This window comes from Megalobrama amblycephala, linkage group LG4 (genome assembly GCF_018812025.1).
Source record: "Megalobrama amblycephala isolate DHTTF-2021 linkage group LG4, ASM1881202v1, whole genome shotgun sequence".
Taxonomy (NCBI): domain Eukaryota; kingdom Metazoa; phylum Chordata; class Actinopteri; order Cypriniformes; family Xenocyprididae; genus Megalobrama; species Megalobrama amblycephala.
Genome location: NC_063047.1, coordinates 6,903,189 through 6,927,758, shown reverse-complemented (window position 1 = coordinate 6,927,758; position 24,570 = coordinate 6,903,189). Strand labels below are relative to the sequence as shown.

At 37.1% G+C, this 24,570-nt stretch overlaps 1 protein-coding gene across 1 annotated transcript in view; it reads right to left on the bottom strand.

Annotated features, from left to right (window-relative positions):
- The window catches only part of sart3 (spliceosome associated factor 3, U4/U6 recycling protein), a 39,503-nt gene that overhangs the window by 5,436 nt on the left and 9,497 nt on the right, over positions 1-24,570 (bottom strand). Inside the window, exons 3-14 of the mRNA XM_048187077.1 lie at positions 21,350-21,454; positions 20,918-21,102; positions 20,634-20,739; positions 19,760-19,884; positions 18,065-18,220; positions 16,168-16,306; positions 15,756-15,863; positions 15,545-15,622; positions 15,401-15,459; positions 15,175-15,284; positions 1,508-1,620; positions 1,348-1,424 (exon numbers count right to left, since the gene is read on the bottom strand). Of these exons, the coding sequence (XP_048043034.1) occupies positions 1,348-1,424; positions 1,508-1,620; positions 15,175-15,284; positions 15,401-15,459; positions 15,545-15,622; positions 15,756-15,863; positions 16,168-16,306; positions 18,065-18,220; positions 19,760-19,884; positions 20,634-20,739; positions 20,918-21,102; positions 21,350-21,454 (1,361 nt within the window). The remainder of the gene's footprint in view (positions 1-1,347; positions 1,425-1,507; positions 1,621-15,174; positions 15,285-15,400; positions 15,460-15,544; positions 15,623-15,755; positions 15,864-16,167; positions 16,307-18,064; positions 18,221-19,759; positions 19,885-20,633; positions 20,740-20,917; positions 21,103-21,349; positions 21,455-24,570) is intronic.

Genomic DNA, 24,570 nt, shown 5'->3' with positions numbered 1-24,570 from the left:
GGCAGCACAAACACAGATTCAAATGTTCCGGTGTGATTTTGTCAAAGGTTTAATAGGCACAGGCGGATTGTTGTCATTTAGGAATAAGACTGCGTGGGCATTTCAATCAAGATCTTTTAAAGATCAATTGTGCAGCTGTACTGTCTTATACTCTCTCTCTGCATAGATATCTGATACAAAACATATGAGTAGCGAGTTGGCTTTTGAGTGCATTCATTACTATATTAATAATCATGATGTGAGATATCGCTATTAAAGGATATGCTCCCAATGCTTCGCCCACACATCACACCAAAACCGTTTTCAGAACCAAAACTTTCACAGGAATTTCACACTGTTCTGTAGGGGTGTGACGAGACCAGTATCTCACGAGACGAGACGAGACTCGAGATTGAGTTCACGAGACGAGACAAGATGGCGAAATATATGACTAGAAAAAATATTCTGCAGGTGTATTTGAAATGTTTTAACTAATCATTTTGTTATGAATGTCATTTCAGTTCTACTTTCTGAGACTGAATTATCATATGCAGTAAAAGACAACAATACTCAAGTAATGTAAAAGGTTTTGCCACTAACTCAACTGACTGACTTCCCACCTGTATGATTTCAGTCTCTTCAGATCTTACTGTACATGAATTATGAGTTTCTACAGCTTTTGACCTCCTAACTGAACTCCTCTCCACAATCTGATCACAGAAATAAAAACAGTATAAATAAAAATGGTAACACTTTACAATAAGGTCTCATTTATTAACATTAATGTATTAAACCAACATCAACTAACAACAAGCAATATATTTGCTACAGTATTTATTAATCTTTGTAAGTTGATAAAAATAGTCATTCATTGTTAGTTCATGATAGTTCACAGTGCCTTAACTAATGTTAACAAATTAAACCTTATTGTTTGTACTAGTAAATAATAAGAAGAGAAAATCATATTGAGAAATATCTGTATTCATCAGTGAGCCGCTTTCAAAATGCGGGGTATTGAAATCACGTTTGAATGCGCGCGCGCGTTTACTTTCACTTTTAAACGGTCGCACGTACTCTGTAAATATGGAGCGGCGGCGACCGTTATCCAACTGAATTAAATGTTTTTTTTTTTTATTTAAATACAAAGCAAAACGACAGTGGAGGCAAAATGTAAACGTAGCGGTGGCATATTCTTTCCTAATCATCCTAACACTCTGTCATGGCAACATCACGAGACTACTTTTCGCCTCGACGAGAAATCTCGTCACACCCCTACTGTTCTGGTATTTGTCAAAAAAAAAAAAAAAAAAACCACTACCGGTTCTGGATAAGAACCATTCTCGGTTCCCAATCCTATATAGGACTTACTCTTGCTCTTTGCTCATTGACTCTGTTGAGTTTGGTCTCTGTTTTTTGGACTGCAGCATCCCAGTCTTCCAGAGAGCCTGTGAGAGACAACACCCACATAAACACTCAAAGCTGGACACCCACATAAACAGCAGCATATATATGCATGAATTCAACTCACCCTCCACTCTTTCAAAGTTGAGCAGGACATCACATACATGCTCAGGGTAGTCTGATGTACACTGTACAGCTCTGTGTAGAGCCTTCCTGCAGTGAGTAGCATCTCCATATGACCTGATCAACAAACATACATACAGAGTCAGAACAGCAACAATATGAAATTAAAATAACCTCAACCCTCTACAACTTATTAGTACACATTATTCTGAAGAGAACTAATGTTGGTTTTCATAATATTTAATAAAAATGTAATCTCTAAAATTTAATTGATCTTTCTGTTGATATAATCTAGGTTACACAGCCAGGGAAAAATTATATTAACCAACAATATTAATCACACTTTATATTTTTCAGGCAAGTATTCTGTGTCTACGCTAATATTAGTCTCTCTCTGTTTATCCCGAGGTTTGCCCCAGCATGCCAGATCCAGGCCGTATCCAGATGAGATGAATGACCTGCATCTAGACATGGCAATAACGCAGCCCTGAAGTCTCAACTAAACGATCCCCTGCGAAGGCCTCCTTCCCTTTCCTTTCCCTATGTATAGATAAAACGTTAATCGAATTATTCCAGTTCGCATAGATCAAACACGCAAACCTATAGACTAAACATAGGGGTTCAAACTGCTCATGGTTCGGTTCGTATCACGGTTTTAGTACGGTTCGGTATTTGCTATGTTGCAGAAAAATAGGACTATTGTCAAAAAATAAAGAAAATAAGAACAAATAAACTACAAGCAACAGCACAAATAAATACAATAGAGCAAATATTCAAATAACATAAACAGTGATTTTCAGGTTTTTCAGGTACAGAAAATGGATAAAGTAATCAAATAAAAAAATAGCACTGCATATTATCTTCACCATATAAAATAAATAAAGATTAATCATTATTGAAGAAAACACAGGCAGCAGGAATAGTTTTTTTTCCCTTTAAGACATGCACGATCCAGTACATATACTGTTACACATGCAATGTCTTTCTCGACTATTATATGTTCACTTAAGACATAACCGACTATGTTTGCTAGGATACTCTTCAAGGCAGGCATGCTGACATAATTTTTGTATGAATTTTTCTGCTGAAGCGCAAGACTTGAAAGAGAACTCAGTATTTGCGCGCTGTCTGAAATAAATGTGAGCCTCTTATCCCTGCCCTCTCTCCACCCTGATCTAATTACTGTAAAGAAGCTTGAAAGTGAGCTGTTCTTGGCATGATCCTTCCTTCATGACGATTGACTAGTCCTGTCCACCTTACGCTCAAAAATTAAGGAGAATTAAGAAGACGTATAGATACTGTTATTTATAAACACCAGATGTTATGATTCTTCTTCATATCCATCTGAAGTTTACAAGGTCCCCCTTAATTTCAGTCCATTTCAGGCATATTTCAACACGGATTGCTCAATGTAATGCAGGCTTTGCAGTCCTGCAGCTCATGACAAATGATGTTTAAACAGATGTTTTGAATGCACAGTAGCAAAAACAGCCTTTTTATATTATCTAAGGGTCAGAATCATAAAAAAAAGTAATGTTTACATAAATAAGTTGACCCCAGAGGAAAAAATAGCAGTGTTGAGGAAAGTTACTTTTAAAAGTAATGCATTACAATATTGAGTTACTCCCTAAAAAAGTAACTACTTGCGTTACTTTTTATGGAAAGTAATGCGTTACATTACTTTTGTGTTACTTTTCCTACTTTTCCTTGGGCTGGGCTTGCTTGTTTGTTTTTTAATAACAACAAAAAGGTTTTTTTTTTTGTCAAATGTAAAGGCCCTTTCACACCAAAATTGAAATGAATAAGCATCTGGCTGATTACAAATGTGATATTTATCTAAAGTCATTTTTGCTTATTAGTATGATTGAAATAGATCATGAAGGTCGGCAGCAAAGGCATTGGTTAATAAAGTGAGATTAAATACATAAAATATATATTTGTTTAATTTAATATATTTAATTTTTGCAGGTTTATGCAATTTTCACAGTTTGCATTTCACAGTTTTTATACATTTTGTGGAATTTTATAAATTTTCTGCTTTTGTGCAAGCAAGATGAGTAAATGCTCACATTTAGTCTAGAACTACAATAACCGTCGTGTTTACACACAATGTCTCTGCACTTAATCTCAATTTATCTAAACTTGGGGACAGGAGAGCTGTCAGTCAATACATGGGAAAACAAAGTAACTTGCGTTATTTATTTGAAAAAGCAACTCAGATATGTTGTTGTAAATTTAAAAGTAATGCATTACTTTATTAGTTACTTGAAAAAAGTAATCTGATTAGGTAACTCAAGTTACTTGTAATGAGTTACCCCCAACACTGGTTAAATAGTTAGTTTTAACTAACCAAACTAGTTAAAATTGATTCACTTCATATTACATGTGTTAGACAAACACAGGTTAAAGGTAAAGAGGATTTTATTTACACAGGATAAAGGTGAGGAGGGACGATGATCCGCATTAGGAGAAGCAGTAGTTGCGGTTGTGCTTGTTGATCCACAAGTGCTTCAGTTTCGGATCGTTCATGTAGCGGTCAAGCAACAACTCTTTTTCTCGTCGCTTCTTCTCCTTGATTATTTTCTTCTCCTCCTTGTTTTTGGCCTTCTCCTCTGCCCAGGTGAACAGAAAAAGTAGCACTTTTCTTTTGCACTTTTCCTGGATGTTCACAGTGTGCTGGGTCTCATTCTTGGGACAGTCAGGAGAGGTTACACAGAAGAGCTTCATCGAGAGCTCATCGAGCTCTGTTTTCAGAGAGGCATGGCCTTGTAAGGTGCTGGAGTCTATCATTTCACTGGGGTCCTCTTCTTCAAATCCCTGGACATCCACCACTTTGCACTCCCACTCTTCCTCCTGCACCTCGCTGTCCTTCTCCAACCAAGCAACCACCTTTCTCGGTTTCATTTCAGCCTCCGGCATTTGGGGGCATTCAGACTTGAGAAAGTCACTGGCCGGGAAGGTCACATACTCATTCTCCTCATCCTCTATATCAATCAGCATAAGTTCTGGAAGAGGCTCAAACAGGGAAGAAGTAAACGGCTGAGGCTTCCGGCTGGGAGGATGATGCAGAGCAACGACTTTATCAGGTGCAGGAGTCGGGCTCAGAGGAAGTCGTTTGGGATGACGCAATTTTTCTAGACTGTGCATCTCTCTTTTACTCTGATACACACATCCACTCTTCTTTATCTTTATCTTTTCAAGTCTGAGTGGCACTCTTTCCTCTTCAGCCTCATCTTTATGACTGATCTATCCCTCGATCTTCACCTCTCTTTCCTCCTCTCTCTCTCCAAGCTGGCACTTCTTAGGTACCTTGCGGCGTCTCTTCCTACACTTCCTGTCATTGGCAGTGAAGTCGAAGGCCTCACGCTCCTCTGGAAGGTTCTCTACTGCCGTTAATTCTTGCGCTGCACACGGCTGTGTCGCTCTTCTTCGCAAGAAGTGAGTGCTCAAACAGTCGAATAAAAACACTGCTAAACAGCGCCATTAATGGACACTGAATGCCGCAATCAAATTCAATATTTGTTGAAATATCTGCAGAAAGTCTCGAAAGTCTTTCGATCAGTTCACTCCTAATACACCAACGGCAGAACAGAGTCAGAGTTTCCATTTAGTGCTCCACAATGGAATCTCCACTCTGAACAATGTGAGCTTTTAAAATAGCTTTTTTCCCTCTATTTTATTATATAAAATAATATGAAATATATTTTAATGTTAATATATTAAAAATATATTAAATACATTTTCACTAGTCTATCATTCTGCATCAGTCATTCTGTGTCACCTGATTCTTCAGAAATCATTCGAATACGCTAATACTTGCTGGAAAAAAAAAATATCAATGTTGAAAAATATTTCATATTATTATCACTGTTGTTCTGCTTAATATTTTTGTGATTCTGTTTGAGAAATTATGCTGTCCCGGTGTCTGTTTCCTCTGTATGCCCCACAAAAACTACAACGTCCCATCGAAGATGATTAGTTCAATTCTAAAGTTAAATTTACTTTGAACGTTAGAAAAAAATGTTGTATTGTGAATTCCACACTTCTAGGCCTGATTTCAAAGAGAGGGCTTAGACTAAGCCAGGATTAGGCCTTAGTTCAATTAAGACATTTAAGTAGCCTAGCTTTTATAAATCTACCCTAAAAAGAAACATTACTGGTGTGCATCTTGAGACAAAACAATAGCACTGGCATATTTTAAGATATGTCAGTGCAAGTTGCTTTCAGTTAAAATGCCTCAAACATGCATTTTAGTCTGGGACTAGCTTAAGCCTTGTCTGTGAAACCGGGGGCTAGAGTTTTAAAATCCCGATTGTGGAATCTGGTTGCAGCACACACATAAGGAGAATCTTCACAGATTTTTTTCTTCTCGTAAATATCAAACATGCACACACTACAAGATGTGAAAATTGTAGCACAGCACACACTAAAAGGATATTATCAGACCCAGAAGAGCACCTCACGAGATCTCATGGGGAAGCGGATGTAAACATGCATAGCAGATCGTCGCTGACATCTAAACAGGTCATGTTTACATTGCTAGCAGCTTTCTACACTCACCCGATATGTTCAAAACCATACAGTTTTCTCCCCAGCTTTTCTCTCTGTCCATATGTTTGTCTCATGTTTTTCGAAGACGCGTTATTCAAGCAGTCGTGTTGTTGCAACACTTCCACGCGCCGTTCCACCATCTCCGCTGTCTAACGAACCCATACAGCATCTGATTTCATGGTCGCAATTTCAAAAGTGCTCTCATTCACTTCTCTCAGTGGCTGTTGTTAAAAAACTGATGTAATCTTCCAGATTTAAAATCCTAAATATCAAACATGTTTTCATTTCTATTCACATTTCATCTAGTGGAAACATTTGGTACTGCGCCCAAACAAAATCTTACTGAAAGCTAATTTTTTGATGGGCTATATATCAACCTCAAATTTAGAATTGGAACACAACTTGTTTAGATTTATGGCTTTGATTTTCTCAGTTTTAGAGTAAAATGTGTTTTGAAAAATATAGATTTCATATAAAAACTGAAAATAGTATTTTTGTGCATTTTTCATAACAATACATTAGGGGTGCAACGGTTCAAATTGCTCACGGTTCGGTTCGTATCATGGTTTTAGGGTCACGGTTGTTCGGTATGTGCTATGATCAGGAAAAATAGGACTATAAATAAACTCAAATAAAAAACGAAAATAAGAACAAATAATCAAATTACAAACAAAACATCACAAATAAATACAATAGAGCAAATATTCTAATAAAATAAACAGTGCTTTTGAGGTTTTCAGGTATCTAACAGTAGTTTTAAGGTACAGAAAATGGATAAAGTAATCAAATATAAAATAACACTGCATTTTATCTTCACTGTTTAAATTAAATAAAGATTAATCATTATTGAAGTTACAAAAGCTATTCAGTCAAGAGCAGTGAGTGATTTCTTTGTCATTTGTTGGTTAACATTAAAAACACAGACAGCAGGAATAATTTTTTCCCCTTTAAGACATGCACGATCCAGTACATATACTGTTACACATGCGTTCTCGACTATTATATGTTCACTTAAGACATAACCGGTTTGCTAGGATACTCACTAAGACGGGCATGTTGACATAATTTTTGTATGAATTTGTCCGCTGAAGTGCAAGACTTAAAAGAGAACTCGGTATTTGCGCGCTGTCTGAAATAAACGTTTGCGCGCTTCGGATGAGTGCATGAATCTTCTCACAGCGTGCGCAAGATCTCTTTCGCGTCTTGATCTTCAATGTTTAAATTGGCAAGGCTTAAATAAGTTTAGTTTAAACACAGAAAGCAACTTGTGCTGTTCACATCTCACCTGCGCTTGCGCATTATCAACACCCGGGTGATGATGACGTAAATGACTGGATAAAAGAGCATATGGCACTCGAACTGAACAAAGTTTACAAAGAGTTTTGTCCACGCTTTCTGATTATTGTTGTTGTAACGTTTTGCGCATCCATCAACTGAAACATACATTATCTGAACTCTGTCGGTCTGTTTTCCACATTCTATTTTAAACAAACCATATTAACCAATAGATGTGTCGTCATTCGAGACGGACCGCGGCGCAAGTGCGTGCCGAACCGTAAGTGGAGAACGGTAACGGTTCGATTTTTTACCGAGAACCATTGCACCCCTACTAAACATGTAAATGAACGGCAAGAATGCATTAAAGGTATTCGGTTTTTCAGTAGGAAAGGTGTCATTTAAGCGGCCCCTAAAGTAATAACTAACAATTTTTACAACGGAAGTGATTCAATCAAAAACTAACTTTAGCTCAATAATAATTTTCCTATTGTCACTGTGAAGCTGCTTTGAGACAATGTGTATTGTGAAAAGCGCTATATAAATGAAGACTTGACTTGGTCCAGAAAATGAAAAATCTAATGTAAAATAACACTGCAAGCATAGTCTTCACTGTATAAATTGAAAATAATCTGTGTTAAAAAGTAATCTGCTGCAAAAGTGATTTTCTCTCTGTATTTTGTTGTTTGTTAACATTTATGACACAGAAAGCACCAAGCCTGCTGTCACTTTCAGACCGAATACACAGATCCATTATAATGACACACATCCATTTTCTTTGTTTGTGTTACCTAACCCATAAGCAACTGTGTTTACAAGGATACTCACCGAGAAGGACATTTTGACATAATTCTGCATGTATGTGTCCGTTCATTCGTTTGTGCTAAATAATAGGTGATCTGGCGCTGGGATGTGTTGTTTTTGAAATCATGCTGAGTGCTCGTTGCCGCTGTTATCTGTGGCACAACAATGTTCTCTTGGCGCTCATGCACACTGCGCAGTCTTCACACAAACAAACGTTTTAATTTATCTTCAGGGTATCTGCAGATATGAACAAGCTAAATTTAAGACTTTTTAAGACCTTTTTAATACCACCTTACATGAAATTTAAGACCAAACCTACGATGGAAACACACACACTCACACACACACTCACACACACACACACACACACACACACACACACACACACACACACACACACACACACACACACAATATATATCAGGCATGTGATCACCTAGAGATAAAAAAAGCAGGAAAGTCTGACCCTGCACCCAAGCCACGCCCCGGCACCTTTTTTTTAAATTATATTTATCACATTAAAAGATATGTCATATATTGTAATAATGCATATTATTGTTCTGTAAAATTAAAAAGCAGCATTTAATAATCATGATAATAATTAATATAATATAATATATAAAATGTATTAATAGAATTGTTATTATTAAAGTACCTGTGAAAAGTTTGGAAACAATTACTGATTTTAAAATCAAAAAGTCCCTTCTGCTCACCAGGGCCGCATTTATTTGATCAAAAATACAGTACAAACAGCAACATTGTGAAATATTCTTACTAATAAAAAAAAAGTTTTCTATATTTTATAAAAAAAAATATTTTATAAAATGTAATTTATTCCTGTGATCATTTTCGGCATCATTACTCCAGTCTTCAGTGTTACATGATCCTTCAGAAGTCATTACAATTTGATTTGATGCTCAAGAAACATTTCTTATTATCAATGTTGAAAACAATTGTGCTGCTTCATATTTTTGTGGAAATGGTGATATTTGTTAGTTTTCTTTGAAAAATAGAAAGTTCAATGAACAGCATTTATTTGAAATTATTACATGTATTCATCAAATATATTATTTATTAAAGCATTTATTAAATTGAAATATTCTGTAACATTTTAATGTCTTCACTCTTCACTCACTTTAAAGTATGACGAATTCAACTGTTAATTTTTCTATTTTTTAAATCCTACCACAAATGTTTAAATTGGATTTCCACAAAAATTAAGCAGCAAAAACTGCATTTTAACACTGATCATATAAATAGTGAAGAATCACGTGACACTGAAACTTCTCTAATGATGAATGTTGCATTCCCACATCCAAATGTAAACGTCACAAAGTAGCATTTACAGTGAATCGAAAATGAAAACACCACTGTTACAGCAAGCATGCAGCGCATCAGACTATTTATATAATTACATCACAGCCGTTGCAAATTATATATTAAATTCTCACCACCATTCATAAAAATTAACGAACGAGTAACACGTTTCAGTGCTGATTCTACTCGCATTTGGCGCGTTGAACCATTTGAACTCTTTTAGAGACCGTTCATATGTCGCGTCTAAAAACGCATGGAAAACGCGTCGGCGCCGCTTTCTCCTTTCCAAAGCGCTCGGACGCTGCGGTAGCGTCTGCCGTTGCTAAGCAACCATGAGCTGCGCTCTCCATGACGAGCTTGTTTCAGCAAAGGATATATGGATTTCCAGCACCGAAAATCACTTGCAGTAGCTTTGCCACAGCAGATTTGTTTAAAAATGTGTATCCGTGTACAGCTCTGATCAGATATTCCTACATCATTGCTGACCTTTGTCTTGCAGATGGCGCCGCGCGGCGCTGGACCATTCCGTCGTTGACGTATTAGAAAACATAAAACATAACATATATAAAACATATAAAACATCTTACTGATCTGCATGATTCACATGCATCATGATTTTAGACCTAAAAAAAACGGAATTCCGGATATATTCCGTCGCATTACCGCAAAAGATCCATTCAGATGCTCGGCGTGTGCGTACCGCTTTAATGCCCATTGTACCCAGTTTAAAACATTTTCTACAAACGCCGCAGTTTGCCTCGTAGACATTTACCGGCACCGGCCTTAACCACCAAGAGAATTCATCTTTCTCGAGCCATAAATCATTACATTTGCGCTTACCTAAGGCTGCTACCTCAATTCTCTCTGATGACGCAACGCAATAACTACCGCGAGAAAAAAAATCTTCTGTCCAATGATCAGTCAGTCATTGGGTCTGTCAGACTATAGAAAGTTTTGCGGTAATGCAACGAAAAATATTTAAGATCCCAAGGTACGCTGGTCAGTTATAAAATTGCATCTAAAAAATACACGAAACCGGACGGAGACATTTCACTCGCTCGGTCCCATACGGAATTTAATACCTCCCTTGCGAAAATTGAAGACATTCAAGACATTCCATACAATTTAAGACTTTTTTAGGCCTTAAAAACCGAAATTTGTATATAAGACTTTTTAAGACTTTTCAAGGATCCGCGGGGACCCTGTTCTTTTAACGCTGTTGCGGAGACTCTATTCCTTCCGGTGAAATCACAAAATAAAATACACATAAACGTATCCCTGCTCTTTATATACAATCATTGATGAACATTTTTGGTTTTAATTAGAATAAAATAAAATACATTGTACGAGGGCGGATTAGAACCCAGAACCTCTGACATGCTGAACAAAAATTCTACCACTAGTCTATCAGGACAATCTGACAATAAATTCGGATCCACGTATTTATTGACTAATGTAAATACTCATATTAAACATGAGGTCTATGTCAATAAATTTTGTGCATTTATTATTGCGATAATACAATACACCCCCCCCACTACACACATTCCTGTCCCACCCACTTTTTAAAACAGTTACGCCACTAGCAATGTTTCAGATGATATGGCAAGTGTAAACACATTAATCGGATATGGGTCACAATTGAAAGAACGTGTAAACGGACAGATTTATAAAAAAATAAAAAAAATAAAAAAATCGGATATATGCAACAAATCAGGATTTGGCATCAAGACCTACAGTGTAAACGAGGCCTTAGTGAGGTAAATGCTGGGCAATGGTATCGCTTTTTACAACGTCGGACACATAGCGGTAATTAATATGATTAGCCTTTTGCTTGACTACATTGTCAAACAAGAAATAATGTGTTTTAATGTTACACAAACCACGCTCCCATTTGCCATCTCAAAGTCAGACAGCTGCCTTCTAAAAATCAGCATCCTTACTATATCAGCATATAGTTCATAACATCATAGTATACAACATACACTTGCTAAATCTACCCGATTTTTCAGGGTTTCTGCAGGTTTCATCAAATCTAATTTAATGCAATTTTTTATTTTTTAATGTCATATATATATATATTTATATTAGGGGTGATCCTGAATAGTCGACGATTCGAATCTTCGATAGGAGGAGCCTGATTCGACTACCAATCTCACAGTCGAATCGTCGCAGAGGTGTTATGAGACGAGATATGGGGGCGCTCAATATCTGATTTTACATAGACCTACGGGTTCTTTCCCAATAGGGTAATACACAGCCTATTATGTTAATACTATAAATAAAAATGTGAAAAGAAAGAAGCTTTTAATAAATATTTTTTAATGTGCGTGAATAAATCCAATCTGTGACTGATTTAAGTTTCACTTCCATGATCCTTGACCGGCAGATGAGCATCTTTACGGCAGGGATTAAATATTCAACAGTGTCTGGGATAAAGTGTACAATTGGATGCACTTTGAAATGGTAAAAGATGATCAAAAAAACGTATGATGCAAGTTGTGCCAACAGCTCATGTCCAAGAACTCAACAACAACAAACACTGCAGCGCGCTTCTGCCGGCCAACGAGCTGACTATAGCGCGCTATTTGAAAAGACTCAAACGGACACAGGCAGATCGCGTGAAAGACTGGATTTTTCTCTCTCAAACAGGTAGGGTAGCTACAAGTGATTTCAAACTATTTAAAAAAAAAAAGCTTGCTCGCACAGGCAATTTAGCCGATGTAATTTGATTTGCCGACATATGAAATGTATATCTATCTGCAGTGTGGCCTTTCTGCAGTTATAATATATATTGATCAAAAATGTTTTTATTCATTTTCTTCTATATCTTTGAGAGTGTGTCGCTGTCGCTAAATGTCGATCGATGACGTCAAGCGGCAATTTGCTTCTCTGCTGCTACCCTTTTTGCTCACATATTTTAATACAGCAAAATTCCAAATAAAATTGTTTCATCTATATATTTTTCTGTTTTTGTTGTCAGCCTATAAGAAATGGTGACTGAAACACGGCCCATTAAGACTTCATACAGGGCTCGACATTAAGCCTTGTCATTCACTTGTACGAGTAAAACAGTTGCTTGTCCGGAAAAAAAAATAATAAAAAATACAATTCATGTAAAATGTATGATTCATCTTTCATTTTGAATTCTTAAATTCGATAAATAAATTTAATTGGAATAAGACACTAAGGGCTGTTACCAATCAAATTAAATCATTTACAAATTTACAATAAAAAAAAATACAACTGCATTAAATAATGTTAATGATATTTTTAAAAATTAAACTAAACCACCAGTAGGTGGCGTTAAGAAACCGTCTTAATAAGCGACTCATTCATTCAAACGATTCATTCCAATGGCTGATTCACTCAAGAATGAGGGAGTTGTTTATGCATGTGTAATTGAATCTTTGACTCAAAATGCTTCAAATTGCTGAATCATTCAGTAACGTAAACAAGGCTGAGCCTGCATCTCAATGAATATTATATCCATCCTAAATAGTATGTAACATTATTAATATTCAATACTATTTAGGGCGGATAGGGTGGACAGTATGCACATTGGGATGCAGGGTGAGTGTTGCTACGCTATGGTTCTGCTGTGATCTTTGTTTGAAACAATTTTCGCTGCTAAAATAGAACAAAAACAGTCAATGTTCCTTCTAAAATGTAAGTGACTTAATATTAACTATTTGTTAACTGAACTGTATGAAATCAGTGTCACGTTTTTAATCGTGATGATAGCCTGTTTAGGAAAACAGCATTTCTTGGTCATGTGATATTGCTTAACTGTATCAAGTTATAAAAAACTCCACATTTTGAATTTTTACCACAGTATGTTTAACTTAGTTTTTTTATGTGTGTGCTTCACTCATGTTTCCGCTTCTCGAGATGGTGCGCGAGCCTCAAAAGCGCAACCTTGTTATCGTCAGTAGCCTACATTATACAGCCTATTATTATCCACTATCGATCGCCACTTAAACTAAATGTAATAAAATCATTCACATTTTTTTTTTGGTTTGTTTTTGTATTGACCAGCGCTAAATCCCGATTTATAATCGAGACGCTGTCTGACAAAATCACAATACACATAAGATAAAGACAGTTGCTGTGATTTTGGCTAACGTTATATGTACGTTATATGTATGTAAAATGATCACTCAGGTCAGAAGCAATAGTATCCATTTTAATCGTTCTCTGGCAGAGAACAGCAGACAAGCAAGATCTCAACCGCGTGCCAAATTACCAAACTGGTTCCATGTGTGTATCACACCAATGTACATATTTTACGACAGCAAATCAAAGTTATTAGCCTATATTCAATATAAACTGGTAGTATTATTTTTCTTCAAAACTATCTAAAAATATTTAATGCCCGAAGGAATAAAATGTAATGATTTTTAATGCCATTTAAGGCCTTAATTTTCGCAAAATCCATTTAATGACTTTTAATGCTTTTTAATGCCCCACGATTACTCCAGCGATTTCAAACTGCGTTTTTGAAACCACCTTTAGATCACTGCAGTTTTAAAGTGAAAATACTCAGCAATGGTGATGACTTATGAATTTGCACATGGTTTGTCTTAAAACATATTAAAAACACCACATAGACATATAAACAAAAAAAAATGATTTTCACCACAAGGGAACTTTAAAGGTCCCGTTCTTCGTGATCCCATGTTTCAAACTTTAGTTAGTGTGTAATGTTGTTGTTAGAGTATAAATAAAATCTGTACAATTTTAAAGCTCAAAGTTCAATGCCAAGCGAGATATTTTATTTAACAGAAGTCGCCTACATCGAACGGCCAGTTTGGACTACATCCCTCTACTTCCTTCTTTAATGACGTCACTAAAAAGTTTTTTGACTAACCTCCGCCCACAGGAATACACAAAAAAGGGGGCGTGGTCTTGTTGCGCTCCCATGGAGAAGAGCAAGAGTTGCGTTTGTAGAGTGTGTTTATCGCCATGTCGTCGAAGCACTGTTATTTTCATCCCGCAGTCCAATCACCTTTGTTTGGCCTTCCCAGGGACGCTGCACTTAGAGATCAATGGTTACAATTTATGTTTAACTCGGTTCCCGAAAATTATAATCCACATGTAAAACTATGTGCAGCACATTTTGCTGAGGACAGCTTCCTCAATCTCAATCAGTTTAATGCCGGATTCGCACAAAGATTATTCTTGAAAGATGGAGCAGAAGCTGCTGTCGAATCACAACACAGGAACCGCTGGCACAATCAGAACTCGTTACGTATTTCTGAAGGAGGGACTTCATAGAACAAGGAAGTCATCAGCCCGTTTTTACGACAGTGGAAACAGCTGTATACAGATAAGTAAATTATGTGAAAAATACTGTGTTTTTTAACACACGAAACATGAACGTTATATTGCACACTATAAACACAATCAAAGCTTCAAAAAAACCACAAAAAACGGGACCTTTAATATAACTCTGATTGTGCTGAAAGGAGAAAGTCATATACACCTGTACATATTTTTTCCCTTCAAATAAACAGGAATTTTTAATATTTGGGTCATCCCTCTTTTGCTTTAATCACAGCAGCACTCAAGCTGCATGAAGTCAACATGATCAGAAGGTTTTACACAAATTTGTGATCCAGCATGCTTTTGATTTCTTTGAATCAAATGATTCAAAGAGCACCTTGTGCTTCAACGGAAGCAAAAACATATGACCTGTTGCACAAACTGATGAAAAGGACTGACCTTTCCAGGTTGTAATATTCCAGCCACATGTTGGCATATTTTGCATTCCCTTTTGTCATTATGCTGTCCCACAGTTCACGGGCCTTCTGCATGTTCTTACAGTGTAAGGCCTGTTTGGAGGAAACAGACAAAAGCAGCACTATAACAACGGCGGACAGACGTTAGTCAGCAGAATGACATTAGTTAATGGAGGATGGACAGATGCAACGGTGTAGTGTTTCCTCACCTCTATCTTTGCCCAGATCTGCATTATTGTGCAGGACAGATCTCCACTTTCACTGAACCCTGAGAAGAAGCGAGACCGTAGTTAAATGTATCTTTCTACTACAAGTCTGCTCTCATACCTCATAAAATCAGATAAGATACTTACTCTCTTCTACATCCTGTTTCAGGTAATCAAGGGAGCGTGCGAAAGCTGCCCGCAGCTCGTCCAACTCCCTGCTCCATTCTGAAATGATCAACAAATCCATCAACAATAAATCAGATTCACTCATCTGATATCAACTGTGACTGTGGAACAAAACTTGAGAATGTAAGAACAGCTCAGTAATAGGGCAGAAAAGAAAAGCATATGCTCTTGCCTTTGCTGAAGTCAACTCGTCTCCTCAAGTAGTCCAGATTAGATTGCCAGATTTCTACATAATCAGTCGCCTGGATGAATCCTGCATTCAGGGCCTTTTCAAACACATCTAGGGACATAATGCATGTTACTGTCAATTTTTCCATGTTAAAATGGTTCTACTACTGCAAAAGGTTTTTGTCATTCAGAAACTGATTTAACATTACAGTGTTGCCACACCTTTTGCTAATTTGAATTTGCTAAATGAATTTCCATGACTCTTCATTTCATAGAGATTGCACAGAAATATATATTATTTTATATTTAGAACTGAGCATAATCTGAAAAAGTTATATTCACTATATAGATTTTTTCCATGACAATAGGAACCCTGTTCTACAACGTTTGATGACACAGATGTTTGAAGTGAATACCCGTCACTGTCTGATGGTCTGCCCCATGTCGCTCTAGAGCCAATAGATAGCTCTTCCACAGGCCCATGGTCCAGGGACAGTTCCTGACGGCTCGCTCATGAGCAGATAACACTAGATCTTTTATTTTCAACTGACGGTCCTGAGGTAGAACAGAAAAAAACAAAACATTTTTTCTATTTATTTATTTTTTTGCAGTAGGTGTAACGAGTAGATGTGGGTGACTTAACTTTTTAACTCAAACACAAAAATGATATTTTATCACCTTCCTTCTGACTGTGGAATACTACAATTTAGAACATTTTCAACTGAATAGCTGGACAAATTGATTCAAAACTGCCCTATTTAATAACATATCATTGATTGAACAGGTAAAAACACCAGAAATAAGACTTGTGTTTCAAGCAAATGCAGTGGAAATGTGAAAAACTATACTCTTGTTCTAGAAACATGACTGCACCTTCAGGTTGTGTGCCTGATTTTTCCAACTTTACAAAATTGCAGAGATTGAAATAAATATAAATCAGGATGAATGACGAGCAAATTCACACCTGAATATTCTTTCACTCAGAAACATGTTACACAACTGAAGTAAAAATACAACTAAATTCAGAATGATATATACAAATCAAGATATTAATATTGAATTACGTGTTAAAATGTACAGAAAAGGTCTCCAGCCCATTTGCCTTCCACACCAAAGCCACTAAATATGTTTCAGGAAGAGCAGGTGGTGTGTGTGATGGGTAGTCTGTAATGATCATAATTCCCCATCCAATCCAGTGCTGCCTTTCTCCTGCCAACCCATTTACAAACACTTCTGCTCAAAGATTACGTATAGCATCAAGCTAAAGGAGACGTTCGGCAGGGAATCACTCCTCCATTGTAAAAGAGGTTTAATCTTCAGCCAAGACAAATTTGTCTGCGGGAAAGTGCCTTATATCAATAATCATTCCGTAAAATGCAATAATGGCTTTACAAACGGAAGAGATGAATAAAATCCCTGCTTTGTGCACCATACGCCAACTCAACATCTGCTTACTGCACTCCAAAATGTTTTTGTTTCATCAAAGACTGAATGAGGATATCTGCTGAAGTATCAATCATAGTAGCAATGTTCTTTGAAGCATACAAGACTACTCCACTGATAGAACTAGCCAATTACTCTGAATAAGTGGTGCATGGATATTAGTAAGAAGGAAATGGAATTCCACTAAGGAAAAACACTTGTTCCCACTTGTTCACAGAAGGCTTTAGATACAATACAGTACTTTGTAAAACCAAGTAATAACCCCCTTTTATCCATTAGGCAAAGCAGCTCTGTGACTCACAGAGTTAGGTGCATATCATTTAGTTAAATAGCATCTCAATTTAATCACCTAAGAGAGTACAAGTATGGAGGCTTGATTTAATTACTTCACACATCCATAGCTGCCAGGAATTCAGCTGCCTGAATGGGTTCCACCAACACACTCCAGCCTGTAGCCCTTAATGCAGAAGTTCATTAAGTTCAGTCGTTGAATCAGAAAGCCCAAATGGATAGAAGCTTTGGCTGCTAATGTGGGGAGGTGTCATTCTCTCCCCTTCTCGCTCTCATTTTTCTCTCCCTACGCGCCTCCCCCATCTCTCTTTCTGTCTTATTAACTTGCCGTTTTCCCCCTCTCCCTCCCTCCATCTGGTGAGGTGTTGGCTCTCTAATGTGTTCTCAGCTGCAACTACGCTGTTGTGCGTTTGTGGCTTGTGCATCTCATTACCATCCCATTAAAGCAATTAATATGTTCCTGAATAAACAGAGGAAGGTGTGGGGCTGGAACACATGTGCAGATGCACATTCATTTTTTGTGAGCTCTGCGAAGGGCAGCTGGGTGAAAGCGGATGTGTGCTTATGCGAGTCACTCACCAGATATGTGGTGTATTTGATCCACAGGTCTGGCACAAGGCAGTTCTCCGCCAGCGCTCGCTCAAATATAATCTGGACACGGGCCGGATCCCCTTCCTTTATCTCAAAATCTATGTACACTTGATACTCTGCCAGCTTTGGAGTTTCAGAGACCAGCTAGAAAATCAAAAAGAACAGCATTAGAAAGCACAAATGAGAAACATCATCTTTTGAATTTAACAGAAAAAAGAGCCACACAGGGAAATTACATGTGTTCTAATGAAAAGAGTGCAAGAGCACTTAACTGATTATTGTAGTGTTGAATTATAATTAGTGACTGGGTACTTTAATTTAAAATAAGTGCAGTGTAATTCAGTTCACTATTTAACAATCACTTCTACTTTCTGGGAGCATGGTACATTCTCCACTTTCTATGGCAACAGCACTAGTTGGGTTGAATTTGTTTTCTGAATTCAGTTCTTCTTGCGACTTGAGTGAATTATTTGTTGTAGAGTTGTCAAAAGTACTGACTTCTGTACCTAGTCGGTACTGAAATTTAAAAAATGTGATGCCTCGAGCGCTGTTGAGCAGATTTGTAAACTAAAACACCTCTGATTGGCCATTGTGTTAACGGCTTTTTGGATTTGTCTGTAATTGGCTTCAATGATCAATGATGTAAAAACGTTGTAAATAGTCATCAATGAAGCTCTTCACAGAGCGCTTACACAGATACACACAGGAGCGTTTGAAAGCAGGCGTCTATCACGGACCAGTCCAATGATAGATGCCTGCTTTCAAACGCTCCTGCTCACACTTTCAAATTCAAACACTTCCGTGTGCTTTCAAACACTGCCGTGCGTTGATCATTGTAGCCAATCTCAGACATATCTGATCAAAACAATGGCCAATCAGAGGTGTTTATGAATCCACTCAACAGCGCTCAGGGCATCACATTTTTTAAATTTCAGTACCGACTTTTGACAACTCTAATTTGTTGGATATGAAAATCTGCACAGTATAAATAGCATCTACATGTTAATGCTTCATTGTCAGACAGGTTGAGGTCTACAAGCTTGACTACAAGCTTTAAAGTCAACATAAGCCACCCATAGCCATTTTGTTTCTCAAATGTGCTGAATGTCCAAGAAAAACAGGATATTCAAAGTAGGAAAAAAGGTAGAGCATGACTTGATTTTGTCCACTGGGAATCAATTAAATAGTGAATAGTGTTCAGGTTTTGCAGTCAATTGTGGAGGACTGCTGCCAACTCCATTTTGGTTAAGCAGCCTTAGTGATGTCAGCCAAAAAGGAAGTTGTTTCAGAGATGGTTCAAGCCTTTAATGTTTGATGAAAGACAAAGTAGTAACAAGAAAACAAAAAAGACGAGAACTGTGTAATAAGAAAGTAAATAATGAGATTAAAATTGAGATTTCATGTTGACTTCTCCTGAATGGGTGAAAGTATAGTGTTGATTTATCAAATGTTTGTGGACAAACAGCTTTCCTTGCCACAGATGTTTAATTCATTCAGATTCTCTAAATGACACTTGCAAAGACTGATTTAGGCTGTAAGCAGGCTACTGCTATAAAACATTTTAAAATCATAATCACCGCCTTTACGGTTACAACTGCTGCCAGAGACATCATTTTGCATTAAATTATAATGGAAAATCAGAAAACCAAAGGATCTACAGCAGTGAGACAAGGGCAAAGTTACCAAAGCCTCCTCGTAAGGTTTGCATTTCTCCATCTGTTGCAGGGCACGTCTATACTGGTGTGTAACCGTCTCAGGTACGCCATCATCGGCCCAGTCCGAGTACTCCGCGTAGGTTCCCTCCATATCTACACAACGTTAACACATAAAGATGAGAAACAAAGCATCCAGATACTTTAACTTTCAAAACCTTTTCACTGTTGCAGGAACACAGTGTCTGTTCTGTTTCAAAGATGCTTTCTGTTACTACTGCATTTCTCACCTATGTCATCACTACAAGGCAATTTTATGACACAGAAATAGGGCTATAGAAACATGAGCCGTGCTACACGAAAGCCTATTCTGTGATCTGGCTCTCTTAGCTGAGAGGGATGTGATCAGAGCTTTCTCCTCCGCATCTCCGGTGCCAAAAGCAGCCGGTAAGAGAGAAGGGGTGAAAAAAACCCTGCTCACAAAACCAGACCATCTGGCTATCTGCAGGCTGCTCCTGGCTCTCCTGTCCCCAGCCTGTATTACAGCGTCTGGCAGCGCTGGCGTCTACCTGACAGAACCTATACTACTTGGCTTTCAGAAACGTACATGAAAGGAAACCACATGCAACAATCAATTTTATTTGTAACTCAAGTCTTAATCAATCCAATCTGACCAAATTTCACTTTGGTCTAGACATGTTGTTCTCAGTTTATTTTATTTCTGCCAAATTGCGCAATCTTATATTCATAGTCTAAATTCTTTCAGCATCCGTTCTTCCGAACCTTTCGGCCTGTGGATAAGTTTTTCCGATTATTCATTCCAACACTGGAAAGAGAAAAAACAAGAAAGAATGGGAAAGTGGAGGACCGAAGGAGTGAGAGGAGAGAAACAGACCGGCCCTCACCCATCAGAGGTACAGCAAGCTGCCGCCTGAAGAGTGTGTGTATGCGGTCGAGCTGGGCGTTCAACAGCTCCTGCTGCTCCTGTGATGGAACGCTGCCAGGAGGAGGCTGAACAAGAAAGAGGGGGTTAAAACATCAGTACAAGACAAAACACTGCAATCATTTATGATATCTTCAAACTCATACTTCTCATTACTATTCATGTGATATTTAATAACAAGCCTTTCCATTTGGCTATTTTTTACAGCCACTTAATGCCATCTAAGTAGGAACCCCAAGTACATACCTGTACTGTTGAGAGAATAACAATCTCAAACTCCCTGTAGGCCTCCCATATTGAAGCTCCTTTAGTCACATGTAAACCCACTGCAGTCAGTGCCCTCTCAAAGATGGACCGAACCCGCTCAATGCCTCCCTGGGCTCCCATTCCCCCGATGGAGTATTGTACATATTCCAACCAGATCTCTGGACCTGTGGATGGGTTTAACAGCAGCCTTTTTAATCCCCCAGTACAGGTTTATCTCAAAACAATCTATCTTACAATTAAGAAGAAATTACACATTCTTCATCAGATTATTGGTGGTAACAGAATGTGTGTTTTACAGTTAGCTAAAACACCTGAACATAAATATTACATTTAGAAAACACTACAAAATTTGACTAAATTAAACCTGTTTCTGAGAACTGAAAATTATGAATATAATTAAGTCACACTTACACACATAATCCTTGATAGCCCTCTCAAACAGCTCATAAACTTTCTCGCGGTCCGATTCATCTTCTGTTAGGCGAATTTCATCCTTCAGCCAGTCCAGCCAAATCTCTGTTCCACCAAACAAATGAGTCAAACATAACACGTAATAGTCATATCATCACATCATAAAAACTTAAAGTCCCCCTGTGGTGAAAATCAAGTTTTTAATGCTGTTTATATGTCTAAGTGGTGTTTTTAATATGCTTTAAGGCAAACCATGTGCAAAATCATATGTCAACACCGTTGCGGAGTATTTTCTTTTTAAAAATGTTTGAAAAAATGTTTCAAAAACGCAGTTTGGAATCACTGGTGTTTCTTTTGTCACAAACTACCTTGTAACCTATAACGTCAATGTGCCGGCGGGCTTTAGCATATCATTAACTGTATATCATTAACTTCACAGGAAAAAATGTTTAAATATGCCATTTTGGTGATCAAAGATCAGTTTTAAGGGATAGAATTGTTGACTACAGGGGGACTTTAAAACTCCTTTAGATTGTAAATACATACACATTCAAAGGCTTCATATTTTGGTTTAAATATTCTTCATATACACTAACTAATTTTCTAATTGCACTCTCAAAGGTTTATCCTTTTTTATCCCCTATTGCAGCCAAGTGCTATAACAAACTCATTAATCATGTCCAGTAAATTAATATGAATCATTATTACAATTCAAATGAATTGTCATCTGCAGGGTTGCTCAGTCCTGTTCCTGGAGATCACCTTTCCTGGAGAGTGATGAGTATTTATGAACAAATTCACAAAATAGCCAGGGGGCCCCTTCAGTAAGGAGGTTCAACCAACTCCGAGTTGAAACTTAAACTTTGTGTTGACTTTTTCTGAGATGGGAAAGTTTTCAGTTTCAGAACAGATGAATTGAGCTAGTTCAATCAACTCTGAGTAGGTTGACCCACATACACCATGAGTATGAAAAGCCATGATCAATGGAGCGCCAATATTATGATTCACAGGTTTTCTGCAGGTTTCATCAAATCTAATTTAATGCTTTTTAATGCCATTTTTTTTATTTTTAATGCCATATATATGTTGCTAAACGTCGATAGATGACATCATGTGGCAATTTGTTTGCTTCTCTGCTGCTACCCTTTTTGCTCACATATTTTAATACAGCCAAATTCCCAATAAATGCTGGGCAATGGTATCGCTTTTTACAACGTCGGACACATAGCGGTAATTAATATGATTAGCCTTTTGCTTGACTACATTATCATACAGGAAATAACGTGTTGCTAATGTTACACAAACCACGCTGCCATTTGCCATCTCAAAGTCAGACAGCTGCCTTCTAAAAATCAGCATCCTTACTATATCAGCATATAGTTCATAACATCATAGTATACAACATACACTTGCTAAATCTACCCGATTTTTCAGGGTTTCTGCAGGTTTCAAATCTAATTTAATGCTTTTTTAATGCCATATATATATGTCGCTGTCACTAAATGTCGATAGATGACGTCATGCGGCAATTTGTTTGCTCCTCTGCTGCTACCCTTTTTGCTCACATATTTTAATACAGCTAAATTCCCAATAAAATAGCTTCACCTATATATTTTTCTATTTTTGTAGTCAGACTATATGAAATGGTGACCGAACCGCGGCCCATTAAGACTTCATACAGGGCTTGACATTACGCCTTGTCATTCACTTGTACGAGTAAAACAGGGGAGAAAAAAAACAATTCATGTAAAATGTATGATTCATCTTTCATTTTGAATTCTTAAATTTGATCAATACATTTAATTGGAATAAGACACTAAGGGCTGTTACCAATCAAATTAAATCATTTACAAATTCACAATAATAAAAAAATACAACTGCATTAAATAATGTTATGGGATTGTAAGAAATGTTGGGGGGAAATGATACTTTTAAAAATTAAACTAAACCACCAGTAGGTGGCATCAAGAAACAGTCTTAATAAGCGAGTCATTCATTCAAACGATTCATTCCAATGGCTGATTCACTCAAGAATGAGGGAGTTTGTTTATGCATGGGTAATTGAATCTGACTCAAAATGCTTCAAATTGCTGAATCATTCAGTAACGTAAACAAGGCTGAGCCTGTATCTCAATGAACATTCTATCCAACCTTAATAGTATGTAACATTATTAATATTCAATACTATTTAGGGCGGAGTGTTGCTACGCTATGGTTCTGCGGTGATCTTTGTTTGAAACTATTTTCGCTGCTAAAATAGAACAAAAACAGTCAATGTTCCTTCTAAAATGTAAGTGACTTAATATTAACTATTTGTTAACTGAACTGTATGAAATCAGTGTCACGTTTTTAATCGTGATGGTAGCCTGTTTAGGAAAACAGCATTCTTGGTCATGTGATATTGCTTAACTGTATAATATTTTTATAAGTTAGGAAAGCAAGATCTCGCGCTCGTGCGGCAGTACCGGTGGGTCTCGGAAGCTAGATCAGGTTAACAAGTATGTTCGTCATAACGCGCTTTCTTGGAAAAAAGTTGCAAAAGGGGTCTGAAAAGTCGCAGGTCCCAGCCCGCCGCTGTCCAAAACGGCATTATGACAATTTTGCACCGGCCGAAGGCAATTACCAAACTGGTTCTGTGTGTGTATCACACCAATGTACATATTTTACAACAGCAAATCAAAGTTGCTTCAAAATATGAAGGCTATATTCAATATAAATTTGTAGTATTATTTTTCTTCAAAACTATCTAAAAAAAATTTAATGCCTGTAGGAATAAAATGTAATGCTTTTTAATGCCATTTAAGGCCTTAATTTTCGCAAAATCCATTTAACGACTTTTAATGATTTTTAATGCCCCGCGGATACCGATTCAGTAATTTTAATTCTTATCACTGTTATAATATCAGAGGTGAAAACTGGCAGAACGGTAGGTTATTGTACTAATATTCATTTTCATGTTATCCCACGGGCAAAAATAAATAAATAAATAAATAAAAATAATAAAATTAAATTGCTTTTTTTTTTTTTTTTTGCAAATTAGGCTATCTGCCAATGGGGTAAAAAACATATTGCAGCGGCTTTTTATACTAAGAGGAAACAACATATTTTCCTAGCAATAGATGCTATTTACAGTGCAAATTGCTGTAGACGTGTAGTGATAGAAAAATGATAGTGATAGAAAATAGTGATATATTCTATTTAAAGCTGCTGTCAAAATTTAC